The sequence below is a fragment of the Podarcis liolepis genome (assembly GCF_965112155.1).
Source record: "Podarcis liolepis genome assembly, chromosome: 14".
Lineage (NCBI taxonomy): Eukaryota > Metazoa > Chordata > Lepidosauria > Squamata > Lacertidae > Podarcis > Podarcis liolepis.
The window spans coordinates 40558110-40573503 of NC_139569.1; the positions used below are offsets into that span (position 1 = coordinate 40558110).

The following is a 15394-nucleotide window of genomic DNA, read 5'->3' on the forward strand; positions in this document are numbered from 1 at the left end:
GAAAAAAATAAATAGTAGAGAGTTATTTTGACTAGTAGGCAGCACAACAGTTAAGATGAATAAATCACACATCATTTACCTGCAGACTCTCTCCCCCCCCCCACCCCATTTGGAGCAGTGAGCATAAACCAGCAGCGAAAAGACAACCAAGTTAAGTTAAGTTTTTTATGTTTGACATTTTATTATGTTTTTATATTTTGCTGGGGCGGGGTATAAATAATAAACTCCTCCTCTTCCTCTTCCTCCGCCTTCTTCTTATCAAACTTGAACCTCTTTTTAATTTGGAAATGCATTTTTAATAGTTATCTTTCAATGAGATCAATTTTTTAAAAGAGTTAATAACTCTAGCTGACCAAAGGTCAGCCCTGGCCCTGGGAGCAGTTTTGCCTTGCCCCTGGCAGCTGCACTAATTTTTAACAAAGGTATGATTACTTTCCCGAAAGGAAACAACGAATGTTGTTATAAGTAACAGATGTGCCACACTTTAACGTTATATATCTCTGCATTGATAGCATGCTTCCCTGTGCAGGTATGTACAGTGGTACCTCGGGTTAAGAACTTAATTCGTTCTGGAGGTCTGTTCTTAACCTGAAACTGTTCTTAATCTGAGGTACCACTTTAGCTAATGGGGCCTCCTGCTGCCGCAACTGCGCAATTTCTGTTCTCATCCTGAAGTAAAGTTCTTAACCTGAGGTACTACTTCTGGGTTAGCGGAGTCTTTAACCTGAAGCGTCTGTAACCTGAAGCGTATGTAACCCAAAGTACCACTGTATTCATAATGACATAAAGAAGAGCCCCGCAGGATCAGGCCAAAGGCCTATTCTGTTCAGCATTCTGTTCTCACAGTAGCCAATCAGATGCCCATGGGAAGTCTACAAGAAGGATCTGAACACAACAGCCCTCTCCCCTCCTGCAGTTTCCAACAACTGGAATTTAGAAGAATATTGCCTCTGACAATGGAAGCAGAAAGTTAGCCATCAGGGTTAGTAGCCACAGATGGACCTATTCTTCATGAATTTGTCTAAACTTCTTTTAAATCCATCCAAGTTGATTGCCCTCCCTACCTCGCATGTGGGTGTGAATGCACCCCTGACTTGTGGAGTTAGCCCTGGATCCACCATTTGTGCGTCATTCATCAGCACAGTTAACAAAAGCCCTTTCTTTACCCACCAGGGAAGAATGGCAGATGAAGTTGATGGACTACATGGAATTGGCGGAAATGACTGGCAGAATCCGAGACCAGGGAGAAGAGTCGGTGGAAGAAGACTGGAAAAAGTTAAAAGACTATTTACAGAAATACTGTAAAATTAATGAATGTTAGAAAAATGTTGGAATGAAGTTATATGGCTTTAGTAGAAATGTTATAAGGAATTAAGTATAAATAGATTAACAGAGCATTAAAGGGAAAAATAAGGTTAGAATGTGTTAAGACAATTATAGGATAGAAAACAGAGGAAGATGGAAAGGAATTGCTGAAACAATTAATAGAAGTGGAATACAAAAAGGGAGGTGTGAGGAGGTCGTGGAAATTAGTGAAAGAAAGATAAGATATTGAAATTGGACTGTGTTTTAAATGGTTTTTGTTTTGTTTTGTTAGTTGTATGTTAGTGTTTTGCAGTGGGGTTTTTTTTGTATTGTATTGTTGTATGTTTTTTCTTTTTTTGTGGTGTTGTGTTCAATTTGTTGGAAAACTAATAAATATTATTTTTTTTAAAAGCCCTTTCTTGTGTTGTAACACAATGGCTACTGAGTTCGTGCTCAGACAGTACGTACAGTTCCCTTTTCCGCAAGAAAGCAGATGGATTGGTCCATGCCTCCTCCTTCTGTGCCAATGTAGCGCTCACTCTTGCTGCAGAGTTCAGCCAGCTCCACCTGAGGAAACACAGAACTCAGCACACAAACCAAGGATGTTCCCTCATACATTCTTTACAATTGAACGAATGGCAGGGGGGTGTTGATATGCCTTTGAGGTCTTTATAGTTTCCCACACATTCCATACCAGTTGACTAAACATTTGATACCAAGCCACTCCATCTCTACATTGGTATCAGTCAGTCTATACTTAGGTCTCCTTCTCCCTGCTTTCCCTCAGATGAAGCATTCTATATTTTTACTGCTAATTGTAAACTTCTCCTCTGATATGCAGCAGGATTGCTCTGCCTCTGGCATGCTCACAAAGACAGTATGGTTTTCAAAGCTGTCTGCATTTAGAAGGTGCTGCTTTTTTGCTTCTCTTCACTTATCCCCAGGCTAGAGCTATCTATGGGTAACTGTACCCAATTTTCAACTTGGATAATATATTCCCCAACTCTGGGTAGCTGGTATCAATGACGTAGCATGGGAATTTGAGCCTGAAGATAGCAGCAAGCAGAAGAGTCTGCTTCATTGACCAGACAAAGAAAAGCGGTCAATTTGGTCAAATGGCAAAAATGACCGGAAGAATCAGAAATCAGGAAGACCAAAATGTTAATAAAGAGTGGGGAAAATTTATAATTTATCTTAAAAACCATTGCAAACAGCTAAAATCGTTAGCAGGATTGGAATAACACTTGTAGTTTAATGTTGAATTTTGGGCATAATGGAGATGTAAAAGATTTGGATTATTATAAAAGATGCAGGAAGAAATGATTAACAATAGGACCCACAAAGGGGAGCAGGAAAGTCCAGGAGATTCTTTGTAATCTTGATTTTATGTTGTATTTTGGATAATTGACTGTAAAACTTTAATCTGAAAAACCAAATATTTTTTATTTTAAAAAGAAGTAGTCAATTTATGTCAACCTTGGCCAATCCAAGAGCATATTACTGCTTGCCAAATGCAGGCCCAATATTGCCAACCTTGAAAGTGTCTGCACCTGAAGACCACAATAGTTCACAAAACTGGATCCCAGCTTTACACCCTAAGATTCCCAGGTTAGGTTCCTGATCCCACCAATCCTCACATCTCCAGGTACACCTCCTAATTTCTGTACTTCCTTTAGACACTTCCCTTAGGTACATGAGACATCCATACAGGCATACCTTTAGGTCCACCTCAAATATTGCTAGAACAGGATGGAGGTTATGAGATGCAGCTGTAGCCCAATAAATTCCCAGAGTGTCATTATTTCATCAGGTGTCCTTAGAGTATAGATGCAAGACTTTTCTGCGATCCGTCCCTTGGAGCTCCCCGGGCCCCAAGCTGTTATTTGGCTCTGCTCAATGACCCACCCTTGCATCGTGATGTTCTCCTTCTGGTGCCGAATATATCGGTTTTTATGCCTCTGTCCTTTTATGTTTGTACATATTTTATGGGCTAATAGCCGTAAATAAATAAATAAATAAATAACATAGATGCAAGACCAGTGGCCTTATAGATGTTTCTGGATTATAACTTCCATCATCCCTGACCACTGGCCATGATGGCTGGGGCTGGTGCAAAATGGGATTCCAACAACATTTGGAGAGTGCATTGGAAGCGCACAGAAGGATACTGCTATCAAGAGGAGATAAGCTGGCATCCAACAGGTTGTCTCTTTGGTGCCTTATGTAGGACCTATATAGGACCCTGAAATTGTTTCATAGTTAGTCATAGTCAGGGATGATTGGAGTGGTGGTCCAACAACATCTGGAGGGCACCACGTTGCCTACCCCCAGCTTAAACACTCCAACAAATATCCAAAGTCTACTGATCTTACATCAGATCTCCAGGGAGACAACAAGACCGTTGAAATGCTAGTGCCACTCAGATATACATAGCTAAACTTGTATTAGCCTCAGAAACATGGTGTCAGAGCTGGAGACAGGTGCAGGTCAGCAGTGGCAGGGGAAGGGGAGTGCGGTGGATGTGGACCATCCCGGGTATCGTCACTGAAGGGGGATGACAAAAATAGGAGGGTTTTTTTTTTGTTTTTTTTTTTTAATGGGCTCACGAAACTTTTTAGTTCGGTCAAGAAACATTACGAAATGCGGCTGGCACTGGGCGCCACACTGCGGAGGCCGGCACTTACCACGGGGTCTGCACCGTGCCTGAGCCACGCGTCTCTCCTGGGAGTGACGTTTTGGCTTGGGCACCTGCAGGCTCTGAGCTGCCTGAAACAGCAGCGTGGGGCTTGCGTCTGCCCACCGCCTCTCCCTCAGCCGCCCCACAACTGAGGGGGAGGCGGTGGAGAGGCTTCATGCAGCTCACCCCGCCCCCAGCTGAGGGACACGCGTGCTGCACCAGGCACCTGAGCGCTAGCTACACCGCTGCAGGTCAACATGAAAGAAGCAGGGCTCCATTGTCAGTGAGGTTAACTCTTTATTCAAGGAAATGCCATCCCAGCAGGTACAGTGGTACCTCGGGTTAAGTACTTAATTCGTTCCAGAGGTCCGTTCTTAACCTGAAACTGTTCTTAACCTGAAGAACCACTTTAGCTAATGGGGCCTCCTGCTGCCGCAATGCCAGAACATCATTTCTGTTCGCATCCTGAAGCAAAGTTCTCAACCCGAGGTACTATTTCTGGGTTAGCAGAGTCTGTAACCTGACGCATCTGTAACCTGAAGTGTATGTAACCCGAGCTACCACTGTATTGCCCCTATTGAGCAGTTGCCAGGACTGAAAGTCCCTGCCTTCTTCTACCCTTTCTAAGTCTCCTCCTCTCCTGGATGTTTCCCAAGCAGTCTCAAACTGCATCTGCGCACCTCTGACCTCTGTTCTGCCCTCATTATTATGTGCATTCTTGGAGACCGGGGGAGGGGAGCTTGTTGCAGCAGGAAAGGGAGACTCCCCGAATTCTTCTGCAGCCTCTTGACCCCGCTCCTCTGCTTCAGCCTTGGAGTCTGAACTGCTCCCTGTCACCGGCTCTCCCTGCTCACTAAACCCTGTTGCCTATTCAGCATCCAGCCCCTCCTCCCAACCTTCTCCCTCTTTCATCTGTTCTTGGACTACAATTCCCATCATTCCTGAGCACTGGTCCTGCTGGCAAGGGATGATAGAATCTGTAGTCCAAAATGGCTGGAGACCCACGTTTGGGAAGTTGTAGCCCCACAACATCTGGAGGGGACCATATTGGCTATCCCTGTTCTAAGTATAGGGTAACGGGAGCACAAGCATGGGAGGGGGGGGAGAGAGGGAAGAATGTGTGTGTGTGTATTCCTTCCAGCAGGGTTACGCAGCTTCATGGGGCCTTAAGCTAGATAATTACCAAAGAAATGACATTAACCAGGGCATGGCTGTGAGATAAAGCCCGTAACTCATTGCATTTGGAAACGAAGAATGTGGGCACGCCTGCCCACTTGTTCAGTTTCCATAAAGGCACTGGAAACAGACGAAGCTGTAAAATGTGAGCTCAGAGCGCCCTAATCAGGGCGGATAGCTTGCAAATGCAGTGAAAACTGATAAGACTCTACTCACAGTGCTCCTTAAGCCATGTAAATTCCCTCATAAACTCCAAGTTGAGAGGACAGAGCTGTCAAAAAGGGATTAACAAACTTGAAAATATGCACAGAGTTTGATGTGAATAAACCTTCCAGGAGACTTCCAAGCGGAGCTGGAGGCCCGTTATTGGTGGTCCAGATTAAACAGATGTTTTTAATAAAAAGACAAAAGGTGACTGTTCTTACTTGAATGCTCTTTGGGGGTAAACTCAAAATACTAATGGTGAATTACATAGTTCTAATCCCTTTTTAGTAACTGGAGAGACGTGGCACATTATTTTACTATTTTCAGCATCAAGATTTCTGCTCTATATCCACCTCAACATATATTTAAAGGTAATAATAAAAGGTTGCAACAATTTACTTACTTAAATGCTTTAAAAATGGATTCCCCCCTCCCCTCTCCATTGTGGCATAGACCCAGTGAAATTTGTTTCCCATTAAATATGCAAATTTATTTGGACATTTCCCCCAAGTAAACTTGCTGCATGGGGGGCTACATGATGGCAATCCTAGTTCTCATCTCAAACCTATTTGCATGTTGAATAACCAAGGGGCAAAGATTGCCATGCTAATTAGCTGTTAAGTATTTGTGCTAACTTTGGCCTTAGCAAAATATCAGTTTCTGTTCTGAGGGTGACACAGTTAACAGTGAGCAGAGTATATGGTAAAATGGCTAACGACTGCTCTGAAAATGCTTGATGGGGGAGCAGAATTTTGTGGTCTTCTGTGTGGCATGAACATGAAAGCTATAGGAATGATTCATTTATTTTTAGGATCAATAAACAGGAAAACGTTAAGCAGTGGGCAGTTAAAGTTAACTAAAATCAGCAACGGAAAAATCAGAGCAGCTTACCAGGGCAAAATTCTGTCTTTTAAAAATGGCCTTTACCTCCCAGTGGAAAGACATCAGAGAGGAGGATAGTTAGGCCTCCACAGGGAGGGAACTGCAGAGCTTGATGAAGTAACTGAGAAAACTTCTCAAGTTTCCACCAAACACATTTCTGATGTTGGTTGGGTAGAGAGAAAGGTCTCTTGGAAAGAGTTGAAAACATGGGCAGGTTTATATTCAAGAAGGCAGGCAGCCCCCAACCATTTACTGCTTTACAAGACATAACCACCACTTTTATTTGGGTTCGGAACAGAACCAGTAGATAATGAAGTTGTAAAATGGGAGCCATATGCTCCCTAAACCCAAGTCCTGATCAATAATCTGGCTGTAGCATTCAGCTGAAGTTTCTGAAGCCGTTTTTAAAAAACAAAATGAAGGCTGAAGGCTGAAAACAGAATAAAATAAAATAAAATAAAATCCTTCATGGGACTGCACCACTTCAAACAGCAGTTGGTAAGGTCCATATGCATGAACATTGCCCCGGGTAAAATGAACTAACTCCCCCACCCCTAAATCTCTGCATATAGAAAAAAAAGCATGGCACACAAAACAGGGTTCTACCTTATTTCCAACATCTCCTTTTCCATAGCAAACAAAGGTACCGTATTTTTCGCTCTATAGGACGCACTTTTCCCCCTCCAAAAATTAAGGGGAAATGTGTGTGCGTCCTATGGAGCGAATGCAGGCTCCTTGGCTTCAGCGATAGCAATGTGAAGCCTCCGAAGTGCAGAGGGAGCACTCCCTCCACGCTCCGGAGGCTACGTGTTGCTTTCGCTGAAGCCTGGAGAGCGAGAGGGGTCGGTGCGCACCGACCCCTCTCGCTCTCCAGGCTTCAGGGATAGCCGCCTAAAGCCTTTGGAGCGCAGTGGCTATCCCTGAAGCCTTTGGAGCGCAGCGGGACCTCGTGCTGCGCTCCAAAGGCTTTGGGTTCCTTTTGCTGAAGCCGGGAGAGCAAGACTCTCCTGGCTTCAGCAAAGAGGGAGAGCTGCGCAGCGCCCCTTCAGCCAAGCGGGAGGAGAAATGGAAGGGGCTCCGTTTCTCCTCCCGCTTTGCTAAAGGGGTGCTGAGCAGAGAGGGGGAGAATATTTTTTTCTTGTTCTCCCCCTCTAAGACAAGGTGCGTCCTATGGTCGGGTGCGTCCTATAGAGCAAAAAATACGGTACCTGTATATTGAAATATGAGGCCCTCCCTACAGGCCTATGGGCAATCTTAAGTGGTACAGTCCCACAAGATTATCCCATGTGAATTCTTTCTATGCGTACATTCCCCCTGAAATTTTGATGATTTTTCCATAGTACCCATACCAGGTTGAATACTGTGCATTCAATGCATAAGCAATGCAGAAAACCTTTCATGTGCATTGCAGCCTTTGCCACAGCAGCTTCAAGAAACAGCTGGAGATTGGTTGCCAATTTCTAGAAACTGCTTAACAGAACTCAAAATACAGGCATTTCCCATCTTATGTAACTTCTCATCCTATGATGAACTGCTGCTTAAACTCAGCTATCACTTGAGAAAACGAAACTTGCATCACGGAACCCATTCAGTGGAATCAGCCCAAGAACTAGCATGTTAGCATTTAGCAGTGCAATTCTCCCCATCTTTTTCTCTGCTCTTGTGATGAGCTTTTGGTCCTTGCTGGTCCCAGTCTGCCAAAAGTCCCATCTGCAAGTGATGGGTGTGCATTCTCTATTAGAGCTGCAAGCATTTGTTCATTATTATTATTTTTGCACAAATGGGAGGATTGGCAGGACCACCAAGGATGAACTAGCAGATCCAGGAGAACTTTGCCACAAGACAGCCCAAGGTCTCCCTTGATATAATGGACTGTTAGACTCTGAAATTGAACAGACCTGTGCCTACGGCTTCAGAGTCTTTCTACTGATAGCAGCAGAACAATGATGGATGCAGTAAGAAAGAAACAGCTTGTGCAAAAATACAAAACTTTCACTCAAGTAAGTGGAAGACTATCGTGGAAGGAATTGGACATACACAGGAGGCAATTAGGCTCATATCTCAGACATACCCACTGAGATATCCCAATAAGTGAATGTACTCAGTGAGCAAAAGCTGATAGTGATTCTCTTTCTCAGCACAGATGGGTAGCCGTGTTGGTCTGCCATAGTCAAAATAAAAAAATTCTACAGTGCTACAGGAAGGAATTTTTTTATTTTCTCAGCACAGCAAGACTTACAGGAATACAGTGGTGCCTCGCAAGACGAAAAGAATCCGTTCTGTGATTCTCTTCGTCTAGCGGTTTTTTTGTCTTGCGAAGCAAGCCCATTGACAGATTAGCGGATTAGCACTATTAGCGGCTTTTAGCGGCTTATCGGCTGATCGGATCAGCTGATAAGCGGCTTAGCAGCTTAGAAAAGGGGGGGGAACCCGCAGGAACTCGCAAGACATTGTCGTCTTGCGAAGCAAGCCCATAGGAAATTCATTTTGCGAAGCACCTCCAAAACGAGTCTAGCGAGTTTTCCGTCTTGCGAGGCATTCGTCTTGCGGGGCACCACTGTACAGTGCAACAACAGGGATTCACTGATACTTACTTCTGAAGAAAATCTATGCATTGGCAAAGGGAAAATTCACTATGGCTTTAAAGAGGTGACAGAAAATTAAAGCACAGATTTGCAGGGAAAAGTTGTTTTTATCAATTTACCTTCCGCCTCCATGAGAAAAAAAAAAATGACAAAAGTGTACACCTGAGATAAACACAGGCGGCAGTTTTTGAAACCTGTGTTACTACTGGCTGTAAAATGTCTGGCTTCAGAAGACTAAGATGAGGCCTTCATAGCCAAGCTAGACATCCTGAATTATTTTTCTGGCTGTTAACTGACATTAAGCCACAGTTCCCTGGTTCAGATGTAACTATGAACTCTGGCTTGAAGCAAGTCAGGATTTTTTTTGTTCTAAATCCAGTGCGTAATGGCCGTGGGGGACAAGAAAGCCTTAAACAACCATCCCAATTTAGCCAAAATACACTTAGTCTTAGCTGTAAGAAGTGATGTTTTAGAATGTATAACCATGACTGTATATTTTATGTTTATAATTTTAAAAAATCACATGGGAAGTGCACTACAACACTGGATTACTACACAATACTAAAAAATTTTTTTCCCCATTATGTGTGTTGGGGAGGGTGTCATGAAAGGGCTACACTCCACACAACACAACCGTCATGGTGGATGTGCTTGCTGAGGTGGGGGCAGGTGGGGAAAAGTATCACCATTTCCCAGAAGCTCGATTTAACAGTCAGGATGCTGAGAAACCACAACGCCACCCCACATGCAAACACTCGCTGGGGCAACCCCATCTGGAATGTTCTCAGAATGGTAGCAACCGCTGCCATGGTCCCTGTGGTAAAAAAATCACATCATGTGGAAACCCCTTGAGAAAAAAATCAAACTGTTAAAAGAGATGGACCATGTCTTCTCATAAGTGGTCTCTCTGGAGCCTTCTAAATGCCGTTTCGCCATGTGGCGCTAACAACCACAAAAGGATAAACATAACATCTGTGCAGTATTATCACTCTTAAACCATGACTTTACCTCAGAGTATTCTATTCAGACAATATCTGTGGGATTTGACATACTTCCTTTACCATGTAGTAACTGCCTGCACATGTCTGTTGTTGTTTTTTAAAAAAAACCATCCGTTTATCACACTACTGATTCCCGCTATCCCGGCCTGTTATCAGAAGCAAATCACCATATAATTGACCTTTTCTTTAAAAAAAAAAATACCACATGAGAAGATGGTATTATGCCTGTCGGCCACAATCTGCTCCTGTTTTGGCAGACAGTAGATGTGATAGTATATTCTAAACTAAAGATATAAGGCCCTCACATTAGTGGCTTCTGTCAGTTCTTTACTCTTAACTTCTCTTGTAACAACCGGTCTGCTTGTTCCCTCTAATACCCTGGGTCTTCTTGACATTTCTTCTCAATCATGTCCAGGGCTTTTTTTCCAGCCGGAACTTGCCGGAACTCAGTTCCAGCACCTCTCAGGTGGGCGCAATTGCCATTATAAGAGAACAAGGGAGGTGTTCATGTTGAGTTCTGGCACCTCTGTTTTTAGAAAAATAGCACTGATCATGTCTGTTAGCTACATCAGAGATCTCTGTGGATGTTCCCAAAAAGATTAGCTGCCTTGGAGACGAGTATAAACAAACTTGCTTTTCTTTAATTATGCAAACAGAAACGGCTCACGCACCCCATATATAGCTCACTTTGAACATGCATCCTGATAATAGGCTACTGTACAAACAGACAAGTTCAGCCATTGCCCCCAACAATGCAGCGTCTATCTTTAACCTCCCGTTGTCTAAAACCGCAAGTGCCCTGCTAATGAAAGGCTGCTTCCCACGAAATCCAGATCATGGTCTGAAGGCACATTGTTGTTGTTGTTGTTGTTTAGTCGTGTCCGACTCTTCATGACCCCATGGACCAGAGCACGCCAGGCACTCCTGTCTTCCACTGCCTTCCGCAGTTTGGTCAGACTCATGTTTGTAGCTTCGAGAACACTGTCCAACCATCTCGTCCTCTGTCGTTCCCTCCTTTCCCAACATCAGGGTCTTTTCCAGGGAGTCTTCTCTTCTCATGAGGTGGCCAAAGTATTGGAGCCTCAGCTTCAGGATCTGTCCTTCCAGTGAGCACTCAGGGCTGATTTCCTTCAGAATAGAGAGGTTTGATCTTCTTGCAGTCCATGGGACTCTCAAGAGTCTCCTCCAGCACCATAATTCAAAAGTATCAATTCTTCAGCGATCAGCCTTCTTTATGGTCCAGCTCTCACTTCCATACATCACTACTGGCACATTACATAAGGCACATGTTGCAGCTAAGCAGGCCTAGTCCTATAAACCGCATGAGTGGAAAACCACTTGGGAAAGTGGTGTCGGCTGTTCTGAGCAGTGAGGTATAAGTGCGTTAAACCAAGCAACCAGTGGAGGTTAGTCCATTACGGCAAGTGGAGCACTGCCCCATCACCTTAGCCAGCCCCCACCACCCTCCCTTCTTACTTACGGCCAGTCCAGAGGTGGTACTGCCTGTCAGCTTCCTCCTCTCACTCTTCCCCCCCCAAAAAAATTTTTTTACTTGGTTTTACAAATATAAAATTATAATAATACCACTACACACCCACAATTAAAAGACTCCTCCGAATCTCTAGACTTCCCACCTTCCCCTCCATGGGTTCTGTTGTTAAACCTTTTCTTCTGCATCTTTTTTCAACAGTCCATGTTCTTTATAACTCCATTGTGTCTATAGCTCTTGTTACGTTACAAGTGTTATTGCAATCCTGCTAGTATTTTCAACTGCTTACAGTGGTCTCCAAGATAAACTATAATTTTTCCCCATTCCTGATTAAAATTTTGGTCTTCCTGGTTCCTGAGCTTTCCAGCTAGTTTCGCCATTTCAGCTTAGTCCAAAAGTTTAATTTGCCATTTTTCTCTGGTAGGGACTTTATCTTCTTGCCATCTCTGGGCTAACAACACCCGTGCAGCTGTCATCGCATACATAAAAAGTCTTTTCTGCTCCCTTGGAATTTCAGCAACTACAATTCCTAATAGAAAAACCTCTGGCTTTTTTAAATAAAAGTTATTTTAAACATTTTTTTAATTCATTATAAACCATTTCCCATAATGCTTATACAGTGGTACCTCGGGTTAAGTACTTAATTCGTTCCGGAGGTCCGTTCTTAACCTGAAACTGTTCTTAACCTGAAGCACCACTTTAGCTAATGGGGCCTCCTGCTGCCGCCGCACCGCCAGAGCACGATTTCTGTTCTCATCCTGAAGCAAAGTTCTTAACCCAAGGTACTATTTCTGGGTTAGTGGAGTCTGTAACCTGAAGAGTATGTAACCTGAAGCGTACGTAACCTGAGGTACCACTGTATTACCTTACAGGACCACCACATATGTTAAAAGGTGCCTTCTTTTTCTTTACATTTCCAGCAGATGTTTGTACCTGTCTTATACATTTTTGCTCTTCCTCCTCACCTTCAATGCTGCCCTTGCAGAACTCCGCAGGGTGGAGGACGGGGGCAAATCTGGAAAATTGTTGGCTTTGCCTATCCTCAGTTTTGGCTCCACCTGCTACTAGGCTATCTGCCCTCCGCCCTACCAGCCCAAATGGGTACCAGGTACCACTTAAAACAACCAATAACAAAATATTACTGAGTGCCCTGCCAGGGGTGCAGAAGTAATGCTCAAACTACAATGGGGCTAGAGAGGACCCAACCTCGTTACTTTTTGTGACATCCCCTTAGCACCTGTTTTAGAAGGCTACGGGTGGAGAAATCATGGCATGGGGCTTGTAGATTCCCAGATGCTCCCAGAGTACTTCAAGCACTATACAGAATTGCTAGTTCTCCAAACTCTTACCCCCCTCCTTGAAAATGCAATCCGGATGTTCATATCAGTTGGCAACTATTAATTCCAGATTGGCAGAATATGAGCAGGGGATGTTTATCAGTGGTGGGTTATACAACATATCATGTTCAGCCTTTTTATGTTTATGCAGTGAAATAACATTTAATCAGAAAATATCTAATTAGAACAGAGAAAAACAACATCATCAAGAACAGCACCACATTCTGCAAGAATGCATTAACCCGCCCACAAGGCAAACACTAACGGCTGTCTCAAACACTTTAAAAGACTGTGATATAACATATATTGAGGATAGTGGTGTTTCGAATAAGCTGAAGCATGTACACAACCTTCTGGTGATTCTATGCCTCTTGATTTTAATTGTAGGCTTGGTGCAAAAATTGGACAAGTTTTCCACTCCAAAATCTACCTGGCTCTGCCAACTCAGTATTTCTCTAATTCTTTATTATTATTTATTTGAAGTATTTATAAACTGCTCCTCCTTGAATATTTTCAGTTTCAGAGTGAAAAACAGCTTTGGACAAGCTGTCAACTTTTCCCTTTTTTAAGGGAAATTCCCTTATTCCGAATAGGATTCCTCGCAAGAAAAGGGGAAAGTTGACAGCTATGCAAGTACCGTATTTTTCGCTCTATAAGACGCACCAGACCACAAGACGCACCTAGTTTTTGGAGGAGGAAAACAAGAAAAAAAATATTCTGCATCTCAGAAGCCAGAACAGCAAGACGGATCGCTGTGCAGTGAAAGCAGCAATCTCTCTTGCTGTTCTGGCTTCTGGGATAGCTGCGCAGCCTGCATTCGCTCCATAAGACGCACACACATTTCACCTTACTTTTTAGGAGGGAAAAAGTGAGTCTTTTAGAGCAAAAAATACGGTAGGTACATTCTAACATGCAGTGTTCCTCCCCTCACCCTGCTGCTATGTGCATTCTTATTTATCATCCTCCTTGTGCATTATGATGTGGTACAATCCCACACAGCAGGCAATGGGCAGACCTCAGGCTTATGGGATTATTATTTTTTGTTTCACTAAAACTCTCAATTACACAAACCAGAGGGACATGCAAAATGGAAGGTCAGAAGGCTGAGACTGACTGTTCATACCTGCTGAGAAATTTTTAATTTTTGACAGAATCAACTAACTCAAATGAAGATTTAGCAACCTTATTTAGAAGGGAGGACTTTGCCTTTTTTCAGTCGCTACTGTTGAACAATTAAGCTTCAGAAACCTTTCTGATCTAATGCAAATCAAGCTACAAGATCTACTAGTAGATCCTAATCTATTTTCTACCCAACTCTCCTGTAAAGGACTCTTGTTTCTCCTTAAAATACTTATGGCTTGTTTCCGACAGACTGGCCTACTTTCATCCAAGCTCTCGCCTTCCAAGCCAATCATAGCACCTTTTGCCAAATTATCATATAAAAAACCTGTCCAGGAAAAAGAGATTGTGCATGGCTTAGTATTCCTTACAAGCTATTGTCCAAAAGGGTCCATGAAGGAAGGAGACTTAGAAGAAGCCACGAGACTACTGGGTAAAGCCCTGTATATTTAACATTTGACAGAGAACAAGAGGAATGTGATTTTACATTAGGTGAACAAAAGGATCGTGGTGTACCAGAAAACAAGCTATGTGCCAGTAACTTGGAGTATGACAAGATGTCCCAACAGAACTATTTTGATATGTTAACATTTTAGAAAAGGTTTAATTGACAGTACACACACACACACACACACACACACACACACACACAAGTTTGCATTTAGGTATCAAAAATTCACACATTTTTATTGTGACATGCCATCTAAAGTACAGAGGGCCATTCCACACATTATGCAAAGAAAACCTTGGTTTGGAAATGGGTGTACCCAGAACAGGAAACTGCACTCAATCCTGGCTACTTAATGTGTCTAACTATCCACAAACATGTTCTGAAGACGCATTTAACCCAATTAAAGCCCAGCTAACGTTACACTGGGGGGGTATGCTTATCTTTGAATTCACATACAAAAAGGCCTTTAGAAAATTAGTGAAAGGCTAAACTGCATTTGCAAGCTAAAAACCAGCAGCTCTGAATTACACAATTTGCCTGCAGACTTTAATAATTCAGTCTGGTTTACAATATCATTTATATTGTATATGAAAGATCCAGCATTCTAATCTTGTAGAAATCTTTACACTCATGAAAGTCTTAAAACCTCTTAAAAATAGCACAATTTGAGTGAATGGGAGACAGGCAATTGCTTGGTATATTCTCGAAACAGCAAGCACTTTATCGCACACAAAAACCTGATATATGTTTGTGGTTAGCATGAGTTGAGTGGAGAATGTGCATATATATGGGTGGATTGGGCACATGCTCAGGAATGCATGGAAAGTTTGCACAATGAAAACATGGACAGGGTTTTTTGTATGTTGCCCAGTCAACGTGCACCTTTTGCAACTAATGCTGGAAAATGTGCACACATTGACAATGAGAACTGAGTAGCATATACACTGTTAAGTACAAAGCAGAATTTTCTTGACTAGCAGAAATTAGACCCACAAATGCCTAATGTGGTGGAGTTTTATACTGAACATTTGGATTTTCTAGAATGGATTTATCAAGCACTTTGTGTGACTTAAACTGCACCATACACATGATTTTAATTATAAAGTTAACCCCCCCCTTATTCTGAGTATGCCAAATAATTATAATTTTAATCAAAACTGAAAAATGA

At 42.8% G+C, this 15394-nt stretch overlaps 2 protein-coding genes across 4 annotated transcripts in view; one reads left to right on the forward strand and one right to left on the reverse strand.

Annotated features, from left to right (window-relative positions):
• Positions 1-15394, forward strand: part of LOC310693470 (NAD(P) transhydrogenase, mitochondrial-like) — a 963907-nt gene that overhangs the window by 240414 nt on the left and 708099 nt on the right. The gene's annotated exons all lie outside the window — the stretch shown is intronic.
• GALK2 (galactokinase 2) overlaps positions 1-15394 on the reverse strand; it is a 65688-nt gene that overhangs the window by 28817 nt on the left and 21477 nt on the right. For all 3 annotated transcript variants that reach the window (XR_014519242.1, XM_083475891.1, XM_083475892.1), the window contains one exon: positions 1774-1872. Coding sequence is in view for 2 of the 3 variants with exons in the window: in XM_083475891.1 (XP_083332017.1) it covers positions 1774-1872 (99 nt within the window). In the remaining variant the exon portion in view is untranslated. The remainder of the gene's footprint in view (positions 1-1773; positions 1873-15394) is intronic.